The sequence below is a fragment of the Vanellus vanellus genome (genome assembly GCF_965231255.1).
Source record: "Vanellus vanellus genome assembly, chromosome: 12".
NCBI lineage: Eukaryota > Metazoa > Chordata > Aves > Charadriiformes > Charadriidae > Vanellus > Vanellus vanellus.
In genome coordinates this window covers 22,157,289-22,183,508 of record NC_138917.1, presented here as the reverse complement: position 1 = coordinate 22,183,508, position 26,220 = coordinate 22,157,289, and the positions used below count along the sequence as shown (strand labels likewise).

The window sequence follows — 26,220 nt, the reverse complement described above, 5'->3', positions numbered from 1 at the left end:
CTGCACCGTGGGGGAACAATCAGCACTAGACATTAAACACCAAATTCCTTTCCAGAATCAGGCAGATCTATTTTCTATCGTACGAGAATCAACGTTTTCTAGAGACCCTGTTTTTGTATTTTTTTCTAACCGTGCATCCTCCAAGTTGGGGCCGCTCCTACCTGACTCAGCAGCTCTGCACCACATGCTGGGATGTACCTCGGGTGTTCCTCTGCTACCCGACATCTTCCTCCCTGCAAGCATCTGTCTCCACCACCTCTTGGCTGGGTCAGGCCTGGGATCCTGTGGCCACTGCTATGCCAGCCCTGGCCTCCCTGCCGTTCATGACACACTCCACGTGCTCCCAGCAAGTGCAGGGGCCGAGGCCAGGCTGCAGAGCTCTTCACAAGATGAACTACGTGATTGTCACTTTTTAAATAAATCCGTTCTTGATATGCCACGGGGCTCTGGCGGTCTCCTTCCGCGGTGCAGCGTGGCGATGCTTGGTCAGGGATACCCTGCCTGTGGACAGAGCTAGGTCGGCCAACAGCACCGTGCCACGCACCATGGCAAGAGCCCCATCTGGGGCAGCAGGGGCCACAGGCAGCCCCAAAAAAAGTAATCAGCCTGCCAGGAGGAGCTTGCACCCACCCCAAAGGCTTCCTTTTGCTTTGCTTCCATGCCAGGGCAAGGATGGAAGCAAGGGACAGGACAGTGCCACACAGGGACAGTCCCACATAGGAAGCCCAGGCGCAGGGGGACAAGCTTTGGAAAGCCGGGGGCTGTGCCACACAGCTCCCTAAGCGCATGGCTCACTGCCATACGGCTATGACTCCTGGGCACCCAACAGTTCCACACCCACAGAGCAGGCACCACACACAGCCTGGGCTGGAGCAAGTGCCCAGAGCCCCAAGGGGTCCCGCCTGTGGTAGAAGCGTGTGCCCCGTGTGATGCAGGAGCCACACCAGGCTCCACTACTACGAACATCACATTGGCTGGGTGAGAAGACCCATGGGTGACGCAGGCTCCTCTTGGGGAGCCCAAGTAAGCAGGGAGAGCACAGCGCAGGAGGCAGATATTTATTGGTGTAGAGAGGAGGGGATCACGAGTTAACAAACACTGCAGACGTGACCACAGCACAAGCCGGGACAGAGCCGCTCTCCATCAATCGCACGAGCAAGGCTTTTCCAGTGGCACATCACCACAGGGCAACTCCCAGACCTCAAGCACAAGTAGGAGCTTGCCTGGACACAGCCATGCCCAGGGCTTGGCTCGCACCCCTTAACCACAGACGGGCAGGGCCAGGCCAGGGCGTAGGACATTTCTGCCACCGGCCACCCTCTGCCCTCATCAGGGTGACCAAGAGAAGCCAGACCCAAGGGCTGCCCTGCCCAGTGGCCAGCTGTGCCCATACAGCTTCATGGCAGCATCGGCCCGGACACCCTGAGCAGGGGAGGGGGCTGCGCCAGCCTGGATGTCTGCCCTAGGGGGGTACAGGGGTCCAGCACCACCCACAGAGCCAAAAGGAGCCCCCACTCTTGCACGGTTGTGACAATAAGCTCCAAGCTGTGGGGCTTCAGGGGAGAGGAAGGAGCTCAGCCAGGTTACGGAGCCCTTTCCAGCTGCAGGGCAGGAGGGAGACCGATGAGAGCTGCTTCTGAGGCCACGGCGAGGCTACACTAGTGCAAATTCTGGCAGAGGACGGAGGAATGTGCTCCACAAGCACGCTGGCTCTGCCCCTGGTGTTCCCACAGGCTCCATCCCAGTCCTGCCCCAGGTCAGAGTTAGCTACAGGGGGATGCAGGGATTGCACAGCAGCATGGGCTACGCTACAAATTACACTCGAACTAAATCTCACAGGAACAACACTGACTAGGAGGCGTGCAGACCACTGACGGAGAGGACCCCCGGCCACGGCAGATGTGATGTATTCCTCCCTGGCAGCGGGAACCCCTTGGAGGCAGCAACTCCCCCAGTTGGTGCTTGCTCTACGAGCATAAGCGCATACAGCAGATTAGTACAGTAACACGGGGACCCCAAGATACACAACAGGAGGTGTCCCTCCTGCTACACAGGGCCAAGCCTGTGCCACTGGTGCCTCCGGACCCCTCACAGCACACGCAACTCAAACTTCAGCTTGTGAATAATTTAACTAGCAACTGTACAGTTTCCTCATCTGAGCCAGTTCCACAGATGGGACATCCCTGGAGTATGGGCAAGGGATAACTCAGGGAGTTAGACGAGGGTCCCTCCACACTCCAGGGGTGGGAGGGTCAGACAGGAGCAGAGCCGGGTTAGAAGATGGGAATGTAGTTGTCAATCTTGGTCCTGTGCCGCTGGGCGATGCACTCTGCAATCCACACAATGTTGCGGCACTCCTGCTCCTTCAGCTTCACGAAGGCATAGAAGACTCCAAAGTGGAACTGGTTGAGGAAGGCCAGCTTGTTCAGCTTCACCTAGGGAAAGCCCAGAGGAGGACATGTCACTTGTCCACCTCAGATGGGAGGAGCTGGTCAAGGCAAGCGTGGAGCAGCTTGGGACGTCCCCTGACAGCCCCAGCAGGCTGGAGGGCTCAGCACAGGTATCCTGCTCTGCACCTCTCTAGGTCCTTGGGGCAGCTCTAACCTACAGCACATGGCTTAGGACAGGCTCTAACATTTGAAAATCCTCCTTTATTAATTACATTCTGGTTTTGCTATTGACAGAGCAAATATCTACCAGCAGCCCCAAGCTTGCCTCCCACGTTGCTCTAACCTGTCTGGGCGAGAACATAGACCAAGCACCATGCTGGGCCCTCATTCCCTCGCTGGAGCATCCTTTTCCTTCCCCCAAATTCTCTTCATCCACAGCACTGCTGACAGGGCAGCAGATAAGCCTGCTGCTACCCTGAGCTTTGCAAATGGCACAGGTACATACAGGCCAAGAAACATCTCGGGGCTCACTCACCTCATGCTCAAAGAACCTGTCCTCAAGGGTCTTGTCTCCAGGGTTGCTGCCAGCCCCTTCAAACAGCAGCTTGTACTCCTGCAGGAAGACATTACAAGAGGATATATCCAAACCCCAAAGCCCTCCAAGCTCAGCAGCATTCCTGGGCTCAAACAGACCTCCAGCCACCACAGCAGGTCAGCAGAGGACACAGAGAAGTCAAGAGTCTGCCCTGAGCACACATGAACATTGGCAACAGGGTGCTGCTGAGGCTGCACTGTGCACACACCAGCTGAAGGCAATCCTCAGAGAGGCAGAGAAAGCCTTTGTTTCATCTGTGAGTTTGTCCAGCCAGAGATCCTACCCCTTCTCTGAAACGTGCAGTTCTCAAAAAAAAATCATCACTTTGAGCCTGCAGCGAGGATGCACCAGGTACAGACCCCTCCATATACTGACTGGAGTGTCTGGGCCGGCCCCTGTGCCCACAAACACTGTCACATGCCCTGGTTGCTTCAGCAAGGGGACACTGAGCTCTCCGACTCCAGACAGGCCCCCAGCCATGCACAAGAACAGCTTCAGGAACCCAGACACATCCAAGCATCTCCTCCCAGGTCAGAGCTCAGAGCCACCCACTAGAGCTAGAGATGTGGCACACCACTTCTGGCTGAAGACACGTTTTCCTCCTCCAACCAGCCAGAGACTGTCATTGCTGCCCCACCGATACCTCAAGGGTTTGGTGGTGAGAGCGATCCCCACACCCTGGGTCTGGTCTCCCTACCACCACTGCTATGGCAACCATGACTAACAAGCCAATGGCATCCCAGGCAAGCCAACTCCATCTTGGCCAAGCAGGGCACAGGACCAACAGTAGCAGCAGCAGATAGGCATCCCCCTCCCCAGGCTGTCAATCCAAAAGTTCCCCCCGATCCCTGAGAAGCTGTGATCCAGAGCAGGTCCTCGCACCAGTCCCCACACCCCTCAGCCCAAAGCACTCACAGGATAGTAGTCAGCAACATTTTTGACTTGTTCGTAGTCGTCTGCTCTGGCCAGCTGAGCCAGGCCCTCAGGGTAGAGCTTGCCACAGTGTGGGAACAGCTTTGCTCGGTCCTCCTTGGACAGCTCAGTACCAAATGAGTTAATGGTGATAATGAAGGCCCTCCGGTCGGCTTCAAACTGCGGGAGAAGAGCGGTTCACCTTGGGATGCAGCATTTTTGCCAGAGGCAAGCAGATAACGATGCTGCTTTGAACAGAGCAACACCAAAGGGCAGCACAAGCAAGCTGCTGGGACACATACAGCTGTCCGCTGCTCAGCCAGGGCTGGCTACACGTCGCACTGGGAGCCTGCACCAGTAGCTGATGCCTGAGGAGCAGTCAGGTGAGGAAATCCCCACCCCAGGCACAAGCCAAATCACCGAGCAGGACCCTGCCCAGGTCAAAGAGTCTCTCTCACCTACTGCCCCTGAGCCCTTCGCATCCCACAGCTAGCCTTGCCATGGAGACAAGCTGTACCCTGAACAGCTCTGGCTGTTCTCCTGCTTGTCATCCATGTGAGAGGATGAAGATGTTGCCACAAAGGCAACAGATGTGGTAGCACTTGGCAAGATCAGGACTGGGGAACCAAACCTGCCCAAAGTCATGCGCAGACAGTGTTTTCCTAGGTCTCCCAGTGAGCAGGCAGAGCGTGCATGGGGACGCTGAAGAACATCTTGAATATCCTTAATGCTGGCAGGCAAGCCGGGCCTGAGCACAGAGCAATGAATATCACTGCAATACCATTCAGCTATGGGGGGTTCCAGACCTACCTCCAGGATTGGGCACATGGCATCTGCTGTGGTACCTCCCAGCACCTTGCAGAACTTGTAGAAGGACTCCAGGTAAGCCTGGAAGAGAGAGGGCAGATGAGCACTTTTCTACACAGATTCATCTACTGCCCCCACAGGGTCACTCGGTAGGGGTCAGACAGCAAACAGATGCTCCTAGACGCTATTGCCACAGCACAGGCACTCTCACCCCAAGTGAACTTGGATGCCAAGCCCACACAAGGGACAGTGCTTCCCCAGGAGCTGGAGACATGAAGGGTTGTGGTTGGGTTCATTCAAGTGACTGCATGAGCTCACTGCAGGCAAAATCCTCAGGCAGCAAGGAGAGAGTCTATTTTGCTCCTTTGAGTCGTCTGACTCCAAAGCATTTACTGAAGTCTCACATGGTTTCCTGACCCTGCTCTGGCCTCCGCAAACATGCCAAGCCACACAACTATAGCTGCAAGACTTACGCTCAGAAAGTACCGCTGTGTAAGCAGAGTCAAGAGATGAGACAGGACATCTGCGAAGGAAACTAGCCATCCTCTGTAATTCTCTTTTTACACTGCAGCCGTTTGGTCTCCATCCCAACTGGAGCACTGCAGAAAACATACAAGGCTAGGCACAGCTACACTGCCTCCAGGAAACGTAATCCTTTGTCAAGATGTACCATAATCCAGCTGGAAGATGACTGTATCTCCCAGGGGGAGGCCCATGAAGGCAGTGCATGGCTAAAAGTGCTGTTCAGCAAAATCTTTTTCAGAAGAAGCCATCATGTGATAAAATACCTCCCTGGACAGAGAGCTGCAACCAGAATCAGTTAAAAGGGATGGCATAAAACAATACTGGGACATCACAAATCTCTGCTTTGTCACGACAACTCCAGGACTGAAGATGGACTGAAGAACACACGTGTTGGACACCCCTCAGCCTCTCCACTAGGAAAGCACCTAGATTACTGTGCTCTGTAAATATTTGTTACCACACAGTGCAAGAGGACACTGCTGGGTGAGCATTACACATCAAAGAAACATCGGCTCCAGCACTTGCTACTGCTCAAGTGGAGGAGAGCACAGAACAGAGTTACCACAGGAATAAGGACATGGATAATAGACTTTGCTTGAGGCTGACAGAAGAGGGAACCTGGCTAAGAGGTTCAGTCACTACCTCTGCCCTTCTCAGAGTTCACACACAAACTTAAAGTTTTAGAAGCAAAAATAGGTGAACTCAAATATCCAGCACTGAAACAGACATCACAGAAACACAGTCTCTAAAACAGCCACACAGGGTATCTTCCCATCCATACACAGATGACAGCAATTTACAGAAACTCTCCAGTGTCCTGAAACCCTTAGCCCAGGAATGGTGGTGTCTTTGCATTTAATAATCCTTAACAGCCTTTTACTTCCATGAACTCACTCATTTACCCTCTGCCTCCTGCTAGCCTCATGTGTCTGCCACCTCCAGCCCAAAGGGAGGTCAGCTGCTCCTTCAGCTGGGTCTTACAAGAAAGTTGCCAGCAAAGGCCAACCAGTCAGCCAGCTTCACTTCAACATATCCATTAAAGATGTAGAAAAAAGGGAGTAAGCACTGAAGATAACAATGCCAGCACACCTCCATTGCAGGAGTCCATTGACTGATCACCCTCTACACTAAGAGCTGACGCTTACTTTTAAGCTCTCCTTCCCATCTTAACCATATTTCCATTTGAGAACCTTCTCATTTGCCACTGCTAACAAGAAACCTTTGTAACACCTTCCCTCCTATGAATCCTGTTCAAACCTTCTGTCTACATGCTCACATATTCCTTCAAAAAACCTCCAGGAGGTCTGGGAGTGGCACTTCCCCTTCCCATGCCAACTCCTCTTGGACACAGGCATCCATCCCAGGTACTCGTCTGCTGTGTTCCTCAGAGCAGCTCTGCGCAGATCTCGGATCTGATTTTATTTCCCTCATTTGCCTAGGAAGACCGTTTGCATTGTATTATACGTTTTCCAGTCCTTGGGGAGAGAGGCGGCTTCAAGTGAGAGTCTGTAAGCAGCAGTTACCTTTTCCACCCTTGATTTATTACTGATGGAGCCGCTATGCTCCCCGAGGGCTGCTCTTTAACAAGAGCCAGTCCCAGTAAACGCCAAGAGATACCAAGCATCTATGCTTCAATTTGAGGGTAGGAAGAGCAGAATGCAAAGCAGTATCAGGCCTCGAAAAGGAGATGGGAAAGGACGTGGCAGCTGGGACCCAAGGAGACGACGCCCCCCCAACCTGCTCACCCCGTGCTTACTCTGCTCCCTGCCTTCCCCCACCTGCCCCATCTCAACACAGAAGTCGGCACCCTGCAAGGCTGCGGGGATTTATGCGTACACACATACCTCCCCCCGTTACAGCAAAAGACCAGTACATGCCAGAGGCCACACGCAGCTGGGCATGACTGCTGACACGCAGCTCCTTCTCCCCTCCCTTTGCCGTCTTCCCTTCACACCTGACCTGTTATCTGCCTCTCCAAACGGGCCACAGCTTCCTTGGGAAGCAGAGGTCACGCAGGCTGCAGGCTGGCTGCAACCAGCCAAAACAAGGTTGGCAGATACAATCTGCAGCCCACCCTTCATCCAGAGAGTCGAGATGGAGCGATAGCCACTGCCTGCACATAAACACATGCTTTGATACTGCCAGCTAAAACCAGAAAAGGCCTGCAGAGAAGACAACAGTTCCCTGTGCAGGCTGGGGACAAGGAGAACCTTAAGCCCCTCCACATCCATCCCTGTGCCTGCAGGACTTCTCCACCCCAGCTGCACCTTTTACACTGCTCTACCAAGAGAATCTAACCCCAACCACAGCCACTGAGGGCTTGAACAGACTGTTGGAGGTTATTCTGCAAGAGCTCAAGACAGAGAGCCAAGCCCATAGAAGCCCTTCAACCAAGTTTAGGATCAAGCCACTTTAGCCCTTTGAATGCAATTATCAACACATTCAAACTTGTGTGGTTAAGGAGCAGCCTTCTCCCACCTGTCTGAGGCCCAAGGAAATTTATTCAAAGGCAGGACCTCTGCAAAATCTCTTGCGCAGACTCCTGACAGCTCCAAAAAACGAAACCACTCTGCCTAGCTCTGGTGCCCTGTCTCTGAAGAGCTGGCTGACTGGATGTCAGCCTCCAGCAAGAGCACTATCTTCACTTTCCAGTGGATGCAACTAGTTCTTGGTCACGTTCACTCTATTCCAGGGAAGAAAATTGAAAGAAAGCATATTTATTTTTATATCTACTACTAAGAGGAAAATACCCTCTCCTCTTGTGTTGAAGAAAGCCAGCCCAGGTTGGAGCTTCTGACTCAAGACAGAGCTGTAGTCTTGTTAGGAATAAATAGGGAAGTTAACGTCTCTTTCCCAGAGACTCATTTACCTTGTACAGTGTGTTTCGAATTATTTCGATGTTCATTTCATCCAGGTCCTGTTCATATATGCAGTCTTGGAAGAAAGCAGCTGAAACAGAGCCACAGAGTTAGCACTGCCCAAACCAGACCCATGCCCAGCACTTTCCAGAGTCCTCAACAATACCACGCAAAAGCACACCCTACGTTGAACTTGTCCCTCCTAGGCCTGGTCCTTATCTTCAGCAGCCACCAAATTGCCATGACTCAAAACCTCTGGCTCCACCACGGTTCCCCAGGCCACAATCATTTTTGGGGCTCTCGCACCAGCCTATTCTCAGCAGAAATTCTCAGCTCTAGCCCCCAGCATCAGTGCCAGGGCAGCCTGTATTTAAAAACAAGCCCAACCCAAACTGTTCCTAGATGCAGGCACTTCGAGGTGACAAGACAGCTTCCCAATTGCCTGCTATGCATAGTAGCAGCGCTAAAGCATCTGCGAGACAGCAGTTAGCAAGTCCTGAAGAAGCTGGTGCTTCTCCCTCCTTCTCCAACATCTTAGTTGGATTAAGGAGGCACGGGGATGCCACAGCTCCTACAGCCCACGATACTCCATGGTTGGAATCAGGAGCCGTTTCCCCTGGTCAGGTCTATCAGTCCCATTTTCTACTTCTTCCGAGGCCTTTTATTTCTCCAGCTGGAGGTAAGCAACAGAAAACACAATGAACTAGTGATTTTTGGTAGGATGTCAGTCCTACGTACTTTGCCAGAGTATCTCTGGGAGGGAGTTTGAAAAGTTGTTGCCACTGAACGAACACAGATTTCAGACCTAACACAGGGTACTCAAGCTGCAGATAAAGATGGGTCTTGTACATCTGGTGTAACATAAGCTTGTTGTACCACTCACTTGTTAGCAACAGCACAATAAAACCCATTAGGACTTTTATGGCTTCTTCAACTCTCACTCAGCAACCAACTTTGCCAAGTTCACTACATAGAGAAACGTGATCTTTCTCAGCTTACACAGGTAAAGGATGCTGCACTCATGCTGCGAACTTACCAGTGCTCTGCTTTGTGCGACAAACCAGGTACGATGCAGGCTCACGCCTCTGGTGCACACCACTTCTATACCATAAGCTCCCTGGCACAGAGAGGAGCCGCACTGTGGGTCTAGAGTGCTGAACAGGGATTAACCCCCACGGAGGTTTCTTTGCAACAGCATCAGAGACCAATGCCACGTAGCTGGAGGAGCACTGCTCCCTACGGTTGGCAAAAATGAAACCAGAGTGTGCCAGGACTGGTTTTCATTGCAGGACTCGCTGGCTAGCCCAGATAGCTAAGCAGTGGCTACTTCAGAGTAGCAGAGGAATGAGAACACAGCTATTTCAGTTCTTGGCCCTCCAATATCCCAAATTAGGCTAACAGCAAGTCTTATTTTGCCCTGCTAACCTAGGAAAGCCATTTGGGGTTAGGCATTCCTACCAAGCCACGTAGCTATTCGAGTACTTTTAGGAGATAGAGCTGCTGTTTCTTTGCGTGTGGTCACTGGAAGGAGTGCAAGTTAAACAACCGGAGCCTGCATGCCTGCTTGTTTAGGCAACACGGCTACTCCCCATGTTCTCCTGCTGAAGAAATGCCACGCTAGGTGGTACACAGCCTCAAGGGCATGACCAGGGCAAAGGTCCGAAGAACTCGGCCTAGCCAGGGCAGAAGCAGGCAAAGCTCACTCACGTACAAGTGCCTGATGGCAAGCGGCAAAGACCCTCAACCGGCAGCCTCGTTCTCCAGAACCACCTCGCCAGTGTAACGGGGCATTTTCACTCCATACACAGCTGGAAGCTTTAAGGTCTCCGACAGCTAATATCTTTGAAGTACTTAGTTCTATCTTATTCCCAAAATGGGAAGGCTCCCACTTACTCGTGAGGAGGATTTTCTTCCCACGCATCATCCCTACAGTGGGCTCAACTCAGCCGCATGCAGAGCCTCGGTTCTCCTGCTGTGTTGTTGCCTTACCTTGCAACCCAGATCTCAAAACATGTTCTCCCTCCTTTGCTGGGCTCTAGCTGGCAAGTCATTTTTCCGTGACAACTACTTCACTCGCCCCATCATTACACACAGCATTTGCAAAAGCACTTTCAGTTCCAAAAACAACTATTTCTATCAATGACAATATGATGATTTAGAGTGTTTTGTTCTTTCTAGCAACCCCAAAAGAATGATTAATCACTGACTCAGGCGTACTTCATTACTTTTTTTACCCACAGATGCTAACCTAGAAAGTCTCCTGTGACTACCTCTCCTACTACTGCAAAAAGATGTCCGAGTTTTCTCCAGAACCACTTCCTACACCTTTTATCTCTGAAGAACATATCTGACTGTTCATAAGAACCTCGGTTTCATTGTCATGGGCCTCCTGGTGAAGGTTTGTAGCCCTGAGACAGTATAACCCAGTGCAGGATCCTGCTATACAATGAGCTTAAAAAAGCTTTTGGAGATTTTGGGGTGGGTTTTTTTGCTGTTGTTGGTTAGGGGTTTTTGGTATGTAAAGAGCCTTCCTTGATCTACAGCTAATTTTATCAGTCTCAGAACAAGACTGGGCATGTGCAGATCTCTATAATTATCTACAAAAATTTCCCACAAGAAATTGCTTAATGGTCCAACTAAAAGTGCTGGAAATTAAGTGACTAATTCCAGGAGAGGACCCGATAGCCCTTCACTAAGGAAGCACACATGCCACGTGTCCCATGACAGTTATTAAAAAGATGACATTATCTATGACCTCTCAAACTTTCTCCTTCCTCCCTAGCTTCAGGCCTCTGGTAAATAGACATATCCAGGAGATCGGATCTAATTACACCTGCACTGCCATGACAGCTCAAGGCTCACACAAACCAAATTCCCCAACAATCTGCATCACCAGTGTGCTGGTTTGCACATTTGTTGAAGCAGACAGAGAGCTAGATGGTCCTCCAGAGGAAAAAAAACAGCAAAGGACATGCACAAACCTAAACTCAAGCCCAGCTACCACAGGCAGCATGGCCACAGGCTATGCGTTACCCTCCGCTTTGTCTTCCTGGAGCACAACTTAGACTTAGTGGGATCTAGTTAAACTGGGGGAGAAGGGGACATATGCTCCGCACACAGCTGAGAAGTATTTTGAAAGGCTCCACTCACCCAGGGGAGTGTCCACCAGGATCGCATTGTAGAGCTCCGCAGGCGTCTGAGCAATGTTCACAGCTTCCATCTGCTCAAAACTTCCCAGAGGATGACACTTGGGCACCAGTTCAGAGATTGAACGTTGGTGCAGGGTCCCGGTGATCAGCAGAATGACATTGTCGATCATGTAGCTGTACCTGGAAGAATGCAAGAGGAAGCCTGTCACTATACAGACAATACAAAAACCAGCACCTGGCACCAGATGGGCACACATCTTCAGTCCTTGTAAACATCTCCAGCAAGACGCACCCTTCCCACAAAGAATCAGTCACTTCCTTAATGTATCCTTATCACACCAGCCTAGGAAAAGGGAGCCAAGTATAGTCTCAGGCTGTGATTTATGTTACAGCTCAATCACACCATGTGGGCATCTCCCACCTACCACTGAAGAGTATTAGATTGGAAGGGACTTCTAGCAGTCTCCAGCTCAAAGTCCTGCTCCAAGCACGGCCGGCTCAGGTCTTTGTCCAGCTGAACTCTGAACTATTTGCAAGGATGTATATCTCAAAACACCACCGGGACTCTGCTCCGGTGTCTGACCACACGTGGTCATTTGTCTACTGTCTCTCATCCTAACCCCACACACCTCCAAGAGGAGCCTGGCTCCCGCTTCCCCACAACCTCCCACAAGGTAGCGGGGAACAGTTGTCTTTCCAGCACTCCCATTGCCATGCTCTGTAGAGAGCACATGCAAAAGCTTGCATAGTAAGACACCAGCAAAGGGGAATCTGCAGATAGCCTGACCTGAGCTCAGCTTCATTGCCAGCTGCACTGCTCCATCTTGCCAAGACAATGGAGAAAGGATCACGTTTCTGCAGCCCTGCTCCATTCCAAAACCAACAGGGCTGGCAGCTTTGGAATGGCCTTCATTCACACCCTCACAAAACTACATGCAAGCTTTTTCACATCTCTGCTATCAAAAGCTACACGCTGTTTTGCATTAGCCCATATTACAACGTCCCTAATCAAGTTCTCAGCTTATGTTCCACAGGATTAGCAAATTCAATCTTTGGCACTGCAGTAATGGGACACAATCTGGAACCACAGCACCCAGCACAAGTTCCTTCAACACAAGCCCTTCGTGGCCCTTTTCTCCAGTATGTCCATGTCTCTTTTGCACAGAGGAGCCCAGAACTGGGCATAGTACTGTATGGCCTCACCAGTGCTGAGTAGAGGGTGAGGATCACTTCCCAGTCCTCCCAGTCCAGCAAGAGTAGGGAGCCACACCTGGCCTGAAGACTGGGAACACAAGAAAGCTTGGTGGCCACCTTCAAGTAGAAGGTCCAAGGAAGGGATCAAGGCATCATGTAAATACAAGGAGCTGAGAGGAAAAGTGTCCCCAGCAAGAACAGGAGTGGTGCTCTAGGCACCTTCACCACAAGCTGAGCCATAAGCCAACCAAGCTGAGAACCTAAAAACATCAAGCGAGATGAGGGCGGGGTTTTTTTTGTTTTTGTTTGTTTGTTTGTTTTCCAGTCAGCAGAAGATGCCTTTGCAAATGCCCCTCAGCAGCACAGGGAAGGGGCACAGATGATTTTACACTCCCTTGCTCTCACTGCTAGAGCTCTAACTCTAAAAAGTTAGATGATGGAAAAGACCTGAAGAAGGTCCTCCTTGGCAGGAGCTGCTCCAAACCAAACGCGATCAGGCCTGAACTAGAACAGCAGAAGGAGTTGTGGACGTCTGGAGTTGGAGCTCTGTGGAGGTTGAGGCTTCCTATGTGTACTTCGGTACTGAAGAAAGGGAACTTAAGGCCAGCACCCTGGGACTGGGGCAAGGGCAGGAATGGCAAGGATCTGCACACGTTTCTTATAGAATCATAGTTTGTCAGGCATTAGGATGCTGCTGGTCTTTATATTTCCAAGCTAACAAGGAGGACATAGTGCAGCCCTGTTTCCCTTTGAACCACATCAAAGGCAGGTAAGCAGAGCCAGTTAAAGGCAGATTTCAGCGGTTTTTATTAGATGGACTTACTGCCTCTCAAATATGCTCAAAGGGCACGTCACGTCCATGAACAAATCCACACCTTAGTTCCTCAAACAGGTGCTGCTTCTTTCTCCACGCTTCAGGGCTGGATAATGCATCTCCTGGCCCCACTATTTTGTGCAGATGCCTTTCTGTGTTTGCAGCCTACCTTTCCAGGGACGTTCAATCTAGAACCATGGCAATCGGCACAAGCTTCGTGTACTGGGAAACCTCCTTTTGCTCTTTAATCCGCAAGGTCATTATCCTCCCTTCTGTTTGTGCAACTCTCACCATGGAGATGATTGCAATCTCCAGGACAGCAAGAAGGGCCTGTTTATGAAAACTGAGGTTAAGTCCCTTGCAGTAAGCAGGTGGTTCCTGGTAAATACAAGCATCTGCACCCTCACACGGATGCATCTTCACGAGGTGTGCCAGACCAAGGATACAGCAGATCACTTCCCAGCTCCACCATCTGCCCGCAAACATGCAAGTTTGCTTAGTGCAACACAGTGGTTTTCAGGAAAGACCACATACAGGATTACTCACCAAAGCAAGGCAAGAACATATGATCAGATGAAATTTGTTTCTTCAACTCAGCCTACGGTGAAGGAACAGGCAAGGAAATACGGTCATTGCCCAGTATGCTAGCACACCTCTTCCTTATTCCCAGCTTTCCACGGATCTTGCTCTCTACAAGATATTTGCAGCTTGCAAGGAGCCTGGCCAAAGTCAACCATACAAGAGGAACTGAGGGAAAGTACATGGAGCCCTTTCTGTTCACAGGTCTTCAGAGAGGCTTAGCTCCTGGCTTACTGGAGTCACACTGAGCTCACCTGTGATCGGCACGAAAGCCAAAGCCAGGTTTGGGGAGAGCAGCCCCAGTCCAACCCTCTTCACACATGAGAAGTTCCTGCTTTCAGACTGATGGTCCCAGGAAAGACAACCCCCCAGCTGGCTTCCGCTGCCAGAGTGCAAAGCATGGCTCTCCCCCTTTCATTTATACCCCTTAACTTGCCCGTTTCCTCATCCTTCAGGGAAGTCTGAGGAAATGCACAACCAAATGCCAAGGTCTCTAAGAATGCCCAGCAGCAACTTTTTGAATGAATACTTTACCTATCGAGGCTACTTAAATCTTGCTGTCAGAGAAGGATTCATCCCTGCAGGAGGAGGAGTTACCACAAGCAAGACAGAGGGGAAACTTCTTAGTCAAGTTTCCACTGCGACAGCATTTCACACCTTTATGATAATGAGAGCGTTACAGTGGGACAAAGGTCTTCTCATGCCTGCCGAGGCCAGGCAGGCACCAGCACCACTATCTAATCCTTCCTCATAGTTCCCATTTCCTTCAAGCAAGCCCAGACCACTTTTACTCACATTCAGTCCCTGCTCCAACCCAGTAAAAACAGTCATGGCTTAGTCAATCATGACTATGAGGCAAGTCCTCTAGTGCCAGGGCAGCTGGAAAAGCCTCTTTTCATCTGTGGAAGGGGCAACGCTCGCTTTCCTGTGCCAGGTCCCAACAAGAACGCATCTGCCTCCATTAGCACAGCTGTACTAAGACCATAGCAGAGGTCCTGGCTATGCTGGCATTTCCTCCCAGACCCAAAGGATTAGATTTATTACGGTGGCAGCAGTTTTCCTAGGAACCTCCAACTATTTGTTTAATAAAGCGGCTTTTGTCACCATCCTCCTCATCTCCTGTTCGGTTCTGACCGGCTTCAAATGTTTCAACTTTCAGGGTTAATGCGTGCTTAGACCCCTCCAAGAACATTTTAACCTTCACTAGCTCTCAGTGCAACTTATAAGAGGACCAGACTACGGGACACATCAGAAAACAGGAGTAACTGGTCACTTACAACACTATGAAGTCTTTCCACGCCAAGTGGGCTGCAGTAAGAGATTGGGACAGAGGATGGTCTGGTGGGAGACTGGAGACAGAAGGACTGACAAGCTCCTTGGTGAGGATGAGCTTCTGCCCTCACTCGCTGGGAACACTCAGTAGGAGTTCAGAGGAGAAAGCACTGCATGGATACTCTACATAAGCTACAGCCAGTGACATGGGGTGGCAGGGCTTTAATTAAGTGCTAAAACAGCATCTGATCTCAAGTCCCCAACCTTGCCTCCACAAAGACTGTAGCAAAACTCTCTTGGGCAAGAACGTGTTTTACACTCCAGCTTTGAGTTGCTACCTGCCCACACAGGGAGATGGACACAAGAAGAGCATATGTTCAGCCAGAGCTTCACGTGCATGGTTACGCCCTGCCTCATTCTTCCTGTCACTCACTGAACTGAGGTGTGGTATATTCCAGAAATTCACATTCACAGAAATACAATTTTAGTTGATACTGAGAAGCGTCAGTGATGTCGCACAGAAGAGTAGGATTTCTTATTAAAGGACAGGAAAGAGTCAGCAAGCATAGAAATATCACCCACGGCAGGGGAGAGATGTTGGTTTATGGCTTCCTGAAGTCCGAGACAACTGGGGCCAGTATCTTTGCTCCTCCAGGTGACATCCAGTTCTTCATGATACACACTGGGCAATACTCACATAACGAGAACAAAGCCAGGCTAAGGCTAGAATATGCCTGGAGATGCCAAAAGGTGTGTGTGCCGGGGGAATGTTCCTTCCAGCAACAGCGGGTCAGAGCGACCATTCCCACTGCAGGTTTGGGGAGGTAAAGTCAGAAGACAGGCACAGCAAAGACCTCACCAAGAAAACAGGAGAGCCAGGCCCCAGAAGCTAAATTCTGGGATAACCATCTGTGGGTAACTATCAAGCAGAATCAAGGAAGCAGAAAGCACACATGCAAAAGCCATGTATAGGTACTTTGACAATTTAAGCAACTCCTAAAGGAGGAAGACCTAAGTACAGCCACAGATAAATGAGATAAGCAAGAAAGACTGCAATTGCCCGCTGAGTATTGGGAAAGGCTTTTTAGCAGCAAAGCACAGAAAATGCATGAAAGCTCATCACATGGGGCATTTACAACTTGGCCTGAAGGCACTCAGGCACAACCCTGCAAGGCAGCGACCCCAAGACATCCCAAGACATCGAGGGCTTCTCCCTCCCCCACTTGTTAATCTAATCTAATCTAATCATAAAGAGTCATTGTCCTACGGCAGATAGGTTGGTTTTTTATTGCTTTCTGCTCCAGGGTACTAAAGAAACCGTAAACAATACTGCAAGTGGTCACAAAGCATGACTAATGACGGAACATTGCATGACCTGCGTTTCTCAGGGATCCTCCAAAAGCCTTGCCAAACTGTAGCTTAACAGCTGCTCTGCAAGGGGTCATGAGGACAGCAACCGCAGGGAGCAGCAGGCCGATGCAGAAGTGCATAGTAGGGAAGAACCCGTCTGAGGCTCGGGGATTTTTGCAGGGATGAGTTAAGGTATTGCATTGTTCAGGCAACTTCAGGGCTTTCCAAAACCAGCATCGGACTTTAATGCAGACCAACACTAGCAAGGCAAAAGTCACTACGTGATTGCATTGGGCAGTTACTCAGATTACTGTGGAAGCACAAGTTTATTTTGGGATGAAAAAGGGAAGCCTCCAGCGGGATCAGAGCAGTGAACTGAACTCGGCATGAATTCTAGAGACAGCTTTAAATGATGATGAAGTTGTTCTGACTATAGTCACTTTAGCATCTAGTGCTTCCCTCTCGCAGCTCATCTAGTTCATGTATTCAGGGGCTGGGGGGGGGATGGGGGGGGGGGAAGTAATCAAAGGAAAAAGTTTCAGGTTGGTTGTACTGCTGCTTCCATGGGTTTGTGGATAAGTACACCGACCCATCTCTATATCCCACTGGGTTCAAGACCCAAGCAAAGGTGCTGATACGGAAAGCCACTTGTCACACTTCTCTCAAGCTCCAAATGGAAGCAGTCACGGGGGAAAGCAACACACAGACTTCAAAGTATAAAAGAGCAGTAGCTGAAACTAAGAATAGTGCTGACAGCTGAGATGCTTGTATCTGGAGTGTTGTTTTAAGATCATAAGTAAATAACTGTCCAGCTGTCCTGAACCGGAGAGGGGTGTTGCACATCAGGAAGACCTCAGTGCCTCACTGAGGCTTGTTTGAGTAATAGACAGTGGATGAACCGAGTCAAATCCTTAAATCAGTTTTTCAGCTCAGACTAGAACATGCCAGACCAGCAGCTTCCGGCCAGGAACAGCTCTACCCCTCATCTGCAGCCGAAGCTCAGGCAGTCCAGGGAGGTAACACCAAGAGTAGATGCAGCATGTGAGGGTCTCCTCTCAAAGCGTGGTGAGCTCTACCTATCTTTGCACACTGTCTTTCCTAGAGTCACACCAATAAAAACCACACCTAAGTGGTAGGTTCAGGAACCTGCCAAAGAGAAAGCTGAGAATTTCATGGTTGCCACCACAAACCAAGGGCACTCAGCCAATAAGTGGGTGCTCTGCTAAACTTAGATCAACGAGACCATTCCACAGCAAAGAGTTAGAACTTCACAGTACTACAGATGCTGTGGCAGCCTTTCAAATCCAAGTATCCAGGAATGTTCTCAGCATTAATCTATATTTAGCTGCATCTCCACATGATTTTTACCATCTTCTAGTGAGTCTAGGTCTCTTGGGATACTGACCTCAGTTTTCCAGTGGTATCATCCAGTAACTCATAAGCAGTCATACAGTATTAGCTGCGTTAAAGGCTAGCGAGAAAAAAGCTAGATGAAGTACTTTTAATTTCGAGGCTTTATGAAATATGACGTATTCTAGATGTGTATAAACCGCTTGAAACACAGGGGAATGTTTTGAACACCTCACAGCCTTGTGCAAGAGTATCTGGTTGCTTAAACTTAGTGCCTCAAAAGCTTGAGAAACACTAGGCTGGTATGCAAGGCTGAGTCCTGGCACTTTGCGCTGTGCTGAGCAGACTTCAGCACTAACTACACTTTAAATATTGACCAGAAACATCTAATCATGCTGCTTTCACACAGACCAGCTGCAAAGCCAAACTTCCACATACTGTTTTCTTACCTTCCTTACATGTAAGGCACAAAAAAAAAAAACCAAACCCAAAACAAAAAAAAACAAAAAAAAAAAACAACACAAAACCCCAAACCAAACACATTCCAAGGACATAAAAGATTAAAGGCTGCATTGTGCAAACTCACATTGTCCCCAAAACTGGCTAAGTAGCTAAGAAAGCTGAGTGAGTTTAACAGCCTGAACACCCTTACCCGATTCTCAGGGAATGTGTGGTCTGGGCTTAGATAACATGCAGAACATTACTGTGCATAGAGACCTGCTGCCAGCAGAAGACAAGAAAAGTCATCATCCCAGTTGACGTGCTGTAATCCATGTGGGGCAGATGCAAGATTTTGCTTGGCCTCTAAATATTGCAGTACTTTGCAGTATTTACGCAAAGCTTTATGTAAGTATTTGCTAGACTTCAAACTAGCATACAGAACGGATCTGGAAAAGGAGACTAGGACCCCAAGATGCCCCCAAGATGCCTTCAGAAGCAGTGCTCTTGGACCCCAGGCCTTCTCTGGGCTGAACTGGTCAGCCAAGAGCACTGAGCGAGGCAAATTGATGGAAAGGGAAAAGGAAAGTGAAGGCTGATAAAGCCCAGCACCAGAAGACCTTGAGAATGGTTTTAATCAAGGAGTGAAGCATGTTACATGGGAACAGAAGCGATGAGTGAATGTTCATCGACTGAAGGCACTGCACACGGCTTGTCTTCTGGAACAGCTGCAACCACAAATAAATCGATCAGAGGAGCATTGACAACTTCCTAACACACTCCCTTCCTCCCTGTTTCATGCCTCTAACAAACATGCTGTTCAGCTTGTAGAGAGAAAGACTGCAAGAAGGAACACGAGGGAAATGCAAGGACTGCAAGTTCCTGTAAGCTGCAGAATCACCAGAGGAATTCAGCTTTAAACAAAGCCCAAGAAGATAGTTAAGTCCACATGCTGCCTCCGGATGAAACAGCATCAGGTTGGACAGGGATGTCATCCAGAGGCAAAGCGTTCTCACCTAACCACCCACAGCTCGCATGCTAGAACCTTTTCAGGACTGCAGAGTTTCAATAAAGATTTCTTTTAGTGAAACACCAGCTTACATCTGGTGCTCATCACTTGCTTTTTGCTACATCTTTACTGCCACCAATAACATTTTGCTAGCTCTTCTGATCATCACTGTGGCTCACTGTGTTTGCATTTGCTAGGCACCATGCTAACACCTTCCAAGGGATGAGCAGCACTGGTCAATAGGAGGAGGGTTATGCCGTTCCAGTTCAAATCAACTTGCAAAATGAAGTGTTTTCCAGGCATTGGAGGTTTGGGAAAAAAGCATCGCCTCAACGTACTACAAAGCAAAATCCACCTTTCAAAGACTCCCTTTCCAACGAGGGCACCCACAGTCACACTGTTTTGAAAGATGACTTCCACGGCTACCACTTAGGCATGCAACCCAGTCCATTTTCATAGACACTAGGTTCTGGGAAACTGGTATGAGACCTGCGTCCTTTGGGTATGCAGGAGAACAGATGCAGTTCTGATGCTACCACCCACAGGATGCAGGTCTGTGATCATTTCCAGACCATTAGTTACATGCCCTCTTATTTTGAATATTGCATAATCCCTCCAAGAACTTGGCTTATCAGTTCAACTTTGCACTCCCTGCAAACAGGGAAGCTGTTTGTCAGAAACCTGTGCTTCTTTGCCAAAACCGTCTCTGCCAGAAAAGGCTCGTAAACCTTTTATTGCAGGATCCCCAGCCACTACAGTAATTTTTGCTTCCCAATCCCACCACCACCAAGGAGTCAACAACTAATTGAAAATATTATAGAGCAGTTTTACCCACAGCAGCATTAGGGAAGATACTTCAGATTGTTGCATTCGCCCAAATAAACTGCAAGTGTCTGTAATGTAAAGCATTTGGAGCTTTCTTCTTCTGCAAGAAAGGACTTCAAAAGGATGTAGTCATACACTGTAACCTCTGCAGTTATGCCAGGATGCACGCTCCAGTATATTTAGAATGAAGACAGACAACTTCCTACTCCAGAGAAGAGGATTATTGCTCTTCAGCTCAAGTAGCAATTGAAACAATTTGGCTCCAGAAAAACCACTGCTGCAAGTTTAAGTTTGAACTCAAAAGTCATGCAGCAGAAACTAGATCTATCCAGCGCAGGGGAGAGGCAGAGCAGGACCGGGTCAGGGAGAAGGTAATAGAGGGAAGTGTCAGCTAAGAAAAGGCATGCGCAAGGGGAAAAGGTACATGCAGCCTCATCAAAAACACATCTTGTGACCACAAAAACATACTGAAAGCCAAGTTCCCAGCTGCATCCTCAGGGCAACAAAGAACCCGGTTCCCAGCCCTAGCAGACCGGTAAGGTAAAGACAAAAGATGACCTACTCTGTCCTCCGACGACTGGCTTGATTACGGGTTTGGAAAATGTGTTTAGACCCAGTTTCCCACCAGACCCCACTGCTAGAGCAGCCTCAGTTTCCACACAGTTGCCAGCAGCTCCCCAACCTGAGCACAAGATCGAACCCTTCTCTGCCCATCAGCTTGCTGCAAGGCTGCTGTGAAACCAGATTTTCCAGAGCAGTGAAGACACTGTGCTGAAGCAAGGACAAAACCACCCCCTTAATTTTCTTTCCCTTCTGCCCCTGGAAAAATACTACAACTGACAAACTGATCAGGCTACAGGTGACTACAGTCAGGAGCGACCCCAGGGTAAAGAAACCTATCTAAACCGTATACAGGAACACTGGAAGGAAGGAGAGACAGGACATGGCACTGTGTCAGGCTAACACAAAGAACAAAGCCTTTACAGAAAGGCAGGGCAGAACATCACCGAGAAGAACCTAAAACCCACTTCCATCCCACAAGTCAATATGTGCTTGTTGAATTCAGGAAGTGGGTTTTGCTGTTTCAAGTACACTTAATACCTGTTTGTTGCTGCCCTACAGAACATCGCTGCATTCCCTCAGCCAAACAGTCAATTGTTTGTGTTGGAGCAGAGATGTTAGCAGCCAACTTGTGCCTATCAGTCAGAACCTACTGTGGTCAGCTGAAAAACACAAGGAAGCACCAGCAGTCTTCCAGCGAGGAGCTGCCTAGCAAGATACAGAGCTAGCAGGTGTTTTGTAGAGACCATGGCAGGCTCAACAAGTTGAGCTTTTCCTTGCCATGATACGCAGTGGCAGAGGCCGCCAGCTACAGCCTCCACTTGAAAAAACACAAAAGGGAAATCAGCCAACTTCCTCAATATTTTGGTGCTAACAACACAACACTTGCCACAGAAGAGTTCCTGGAGAGGATCAGAGCCAGGAAAGAGTCAGTGTGGTGCCAGGAGAGAAGCACAACAGGACAAAAATCAGTGGCAGTAAGTGACCTAGGGAATGAAGACCTTGCTTTGGGGTTGCTGCTTAGCTGTGTCCTTGGGTCAGTTTTGTGCATGTGCTTTTAAACACTGTCCTTTCCCCTAAGCTCAGGAGAGACATTAACTCCTGCCCACCTCCATAGGTGACCACCCTTACCTATGGCATGGTGTGCACCTGGGGACAGGCAGCCACGGGGCTGGAGTGCCACCTTCCGGCAAGTCACAGGCAGCGCTGCTTCATCTCCCCGGAGCTGGGCAAGGAGAGCACACCAGGAACACACATCCTCCTGGTGCTCCAGAGCCCCTACACCGTCCTTGTTGCTGCTTCTCCTTCCTGTGACCTCACCTAGTTCATGGGCTACTCATAAGAGGCAAGAGAAACCACAAAGCTTAATTCCACGCAGGCTTTTGGCAGGTTGGCTCCGGAGCAATCAAAAGGACTACAGCTGCTCCCAAGATGAGACAGTTGCCCAGATCTCAGCAGTGTGCCCTGGGTCAAGATCTGAGCACCTTCCAAAACCAAGCAACTCTGGAAAGTTCCAACAGTCACCTGTTGATCAGCTCAAAAGCACCTCAAAGTCCAGCAGGACATGCACGGAGGAGAAAGCCTTACTGTTTTTTAAATGCTTGATCTACCACCTCCTGGCACCTACACCCCAGCCACACTGGGGTACCTAAGTGTTTAACAGGCCTCAATGGGCCTGTCTTGTACGAGGTTATCCAGTATTTCTAAGAAGGCCAAAAATGTTAGTACATAGAAAGGTATCCAGCAGCAGTGAGTTTCAGAGCTGAACTGGACGTGCTACAAAACATTTCCTTCTATTGTAAGCCAGACACACCTCCTACAATCCCACTCAATTTTAAAAATCTGTTTACAACCCAATGCCTCTCTCAAGAGAATCCCAGTGAACTCAAGCTTTCCTCCTGCAGAAGCCAGCCCTGCTCAAACTTTCCACATCTTTCTACCATTTTCTATTTCAATTCAGCCTGTACAGTTTTAGCACATGGACACATTCAGTTGAGTACAATTTCTTCTTCTAACCACCTGGTGCCTCGCTTGCCCCAAGCTGTCTACCAGGAGTGATCTTTGCCATTTCCTGCTCAAGTTTCATTAACTACCCTAAAAGAAAGGAGTGAGAAATAGTCATGTTCAAAAGGGAAAGAAATTACCCCATTATGCCTATCTGCGTACCCAGCCAGAGTGGAAGACCAAGGGGCACAGGCTTCTCCCAGTGTCACCCAGTACCCCTGTGTGCATAGCCACAACATCCTCAGCACTGCCAGCATCCTTTGGCTGAACATCTCTACGATGCTGCCCACACACAAGCCTGGGTTAGATGAAGGCTACTGGCACAATTACACAGTCCCAGCCTCCAAACAGAGCTGCTCTCCACTTCAACTATTTGGGACATGCATGGAAAGCTTCACACTGTCAGCAGGACAATAATCCCCGAAACTTCTGCCCCTTGCCCCAAACCAAGACCTACTACAACCCATGGGACAGTTTCATAGAATAGAATCATAGAATCGGTTTGGTTGGAAGAGTCCTTTTAAGATCATCGAGTCCAACAATCAACCTAACACTGCCAAGTTACCACTAACCCATGTCCCTCTGTCTGCCCATCTGTTAAATCCCTCCAGGGATGGCGACTCCACCACTTCCCTGGGCAGCCTCTTCCAATGCTTGATAACCTTTTCAGTGAAGCAAATTTTCCTAATATCCCTAATTTTGTTTCAGGGAACAAAACACAGCCTGAAAGGGGGACTGAGAAGTCACATCTTGTCTACCCTCTTTTCTACTAGCCCAGTCACTAAATATATTAGTATTATCAACAGAAGATATTAAGACCCACTGGGTAAAAGCAGCACCCTCTCCAAATTCCTTGTGTTTCACTGTCCTCGTTATTCTGTTTTAAGTCATCTTTAGTGTCATTGGAAGTCTGCTAGCACAAAAAGCTCCACACAGGAGTGGAAGACGCTTCATGTACCAAACCACCTTTTCTCCTGGTTCATCTTCTGCCTTCCTCTATGCAGCACTGCAGACAGTGGCATTAAAGCAAATCTTGTGGGGAAAAGGGAAAAGAAGAAATGAGAGTGAAGACAACTCAGGGAAGAAAGATCCTGTGCTGAATGTAACCAATATATTTGAGATGAGATAATGCAGTAGGCAAGAGATACAGGTATCTACACAGAATTGTGTTTTGCTGTAGAGAACTCATCAAAATCTTAGAGACAGAAGCAGAACAAGATCAAAGTTAAAACAAGTCGAGGGCAAAACACCAGTTTTACAGTTAAGTCATTCAAACAGCTGTGAGAACCAGCCTATCAGATTACATGAGATGTTTAAGGTCTTCTGCACAACTCCAGCTGGATGTAAACACTGGATAAGAGTCAGCAGGACTAGTGTAACAGGAAACTGGATTTCCACAGCTATTTGCAGCCTTCCTACCAAGTCATGCGGCATGTAATCAGGGCAGGCATTGTCTGAGGCCTTTCAGTTCATCTTTTCCACGCACTGGTTTTCAAAGCGGGACAGTTTGGGAACAGCAAGGTTTTACAGTCTGCAGGGTACTCATGTGTCCTGCCCAGACTCTTACCTTTAAACAGACATGACATAAGCTAAAAGAAGAGACCATTAGTGATTACTAGGATACTCCCATAAAGACTAGACATTTCCATAAGCCTGTACAGCAGCAAAGGAAAAGTATCAGTGGAAGGCAAACTACCTAATATTGCCAGGCTCAAACAGTACTGGCATCTTTACAACAAATTAAAGATGGGCAAAGAGGCATTTTGAAAGTTAAGTTTGAGAGAATCAATGAGATTGCTCCATACAACTAAGATGACGAGACAGAAACTGCTTCATCCATTGCAAATGCTGCTGCAAAATGAGGGCTTAGTAATGTCTTGCTGATGACTTGCCACGTCTTGCTCCATATCTGGAGCCAAATATGAAAACTTCATGAGTTTTAGTGACAGGCATATAAGAAAAAAATATTTCTTAGAAAGTAGGAAGGCAGCTTTAGCATAGTGACCCAGAAAATAACAGATATGAGCCACTGTCCAGACACAGAAAGGACAGAACAGGAAGGTATGTGGCAAAGAAACAGGTCTTTAATCAATATTTGCACATGCAGGAGATGCCACAGATAAGCCAAAATTTAAGATCTTTGAATTGATCACAAAAGACCTTTCCACATCAGCCTGCATTATTCAAAAAATGTCTAGGTGGAAAGCAAGATAACGCGCACACACAACTGCCAAAAATGCAACATCAAACACCGCTTGCAAGAGTGTATGCAATAAGCCCAAGATCACTATACCAAATAAATGAACACTGATGTATTAACTATCCTACTTGAGAACAGAGTACAATCTTCTTCTCAGAGATGCAACTTAAAGTCACATTCTACTGAACCAGAAATCCACTTTTGCCCATAAGATATCCTCTTACTGGTTAGAGAAGGTCACTGGCTACGCAGTTTGCAAGCCAAACTAGAGCTTACAGGAACAGAGACTAAGGAAAACAAAAAAGGCAATTAAAAGCAGCACACAGGGAAGCAGAGGGTTTGCAAAACCTCTAGGAGAAGATACCTGCACAAACGCTGTGCTATTTCAAGCTTTTCACATCAGCTGAACCTGCTGTGGGAGCACACACACCCCGTGTCTTTTCCTGCACTGACAGAGACGTGCCGAGGCTGCTGCAGACCTGTCTTTCCCTGCTGTACATCCCAGGCCCTCCCTTCCTCTAGTGCTGGTGTTTGTCAGATCCCGTTACGCTGGCAGAGAAAAACAAATCAAAGATTAACCCCAAAAGGGAAAAGTTGTTCAATTTTTGGCCAGCTCAGCTCCCTGAACTAGTTTGTGATGGGGTCAGTGGAAGGCTTACAGCCTCTGGGGTGGGATGGCAGGATCACAACAGCCCTGACAAAGGCTGATTGACCTCGGTGGGGCAGAACTATCAGGCAACTGCTGTCGAGCACATGCATGGCATGCCTTTGTTTTATGGCAGGATCACATTTTAAAGAGCCCAGGAACATTTAACACAAGGGACAAGGGTAAGTGACAGCTCTAAGAGAGACTGAACCAATTCTGCAATGGAAAGCAGCCAAGTAGCTGTGCCAATGAAGCACATTCAACCCTTGGAGCAGAAGCCTTTAACAACATAGTGACACTGCGCTGTTGGTTTAAAACCTCCAGATACAACCAGAACAGTTTCATTCCAGAAGCTGCAGAACACATAGCAGCTAGAGGGCCAAGTATGGAATGCTGGTCTGGGGGCCCTCAAGTCTGTAAGAACACCAACATTTCAAATGCTGTTCGCAAACAGCTGGTACTCACGTGATGAAGTCCAGAAAACTTGCTAGGGGCTCATATGCATGGTTCCTCATGTGACGAAACTCCACCACCATCTTCTCTTTCAGCTTGTCGTCTATGACGGAGACGGTGAGCGGGGAGGCTTCGTTGGCCAGGAAGTTCCCATAGTCTGTGCTCTGGAGGTGCAGTTTCAAGTCTGAAAAAGAAAGAGTAATTCCACTCTACAGGGTTTGTGTTGGGTTTGGGGGTTTTTTTTTTGGGCATACCTAAGAGAGCCGTTCCTCAGCACTTCTCTAGGCAT

At 48.9% G+C, this 26,220-nt stretch overlaps 1 protein-coding gene across 1 annotated transcript in view; it reads right to left on the bottom strand.

The window, feature by feature from the left end:
* Window positions 1-1,044: 1,044 nt before the first annotated feature.
* ATP6V0D1 (ATPase H+ transporting V0 subunit d1) overlaps window positions 1,045-26,220 on the bottom strand; it is a 36,459-nt gene continuing 11,283 nt past the window's right edge. Inside the window, exons 2-8 of the mRNA XM_082489612.1 lie at window positions 25,944-26,115; window positions 11,238-11,416; window positions 8,099-8,178; window positions 4,708-4,785; window positions 3,901-4,077; window positions 2,926-3,003; window positions 1,045-2,435 (exon numbers count right to left, since the gene is read on the bottom strand). Of these exons, the coding sequence (XP_082345738.1) occupies window positions 2,274-2,435; window positions 2,926-3,003; window positions 3,901-4,077; window positions 4,708-4,785; window positions 8,099-8,178; window positions 11,238-11,416; window positions 25,944-26,115 (926 nt within the window). The 3' untranslated portion in view covers window positions 1,045-2,273. The remainder of the gene's footprint in view (window positions 2,436-2,925; window positions 3,004-3,900; window positions 4,078-4,707; window positions 4,786-8,098; window positions 8,179-11,237; window positions 11,417-25,943; window positions 26,116-26,220) is intronic.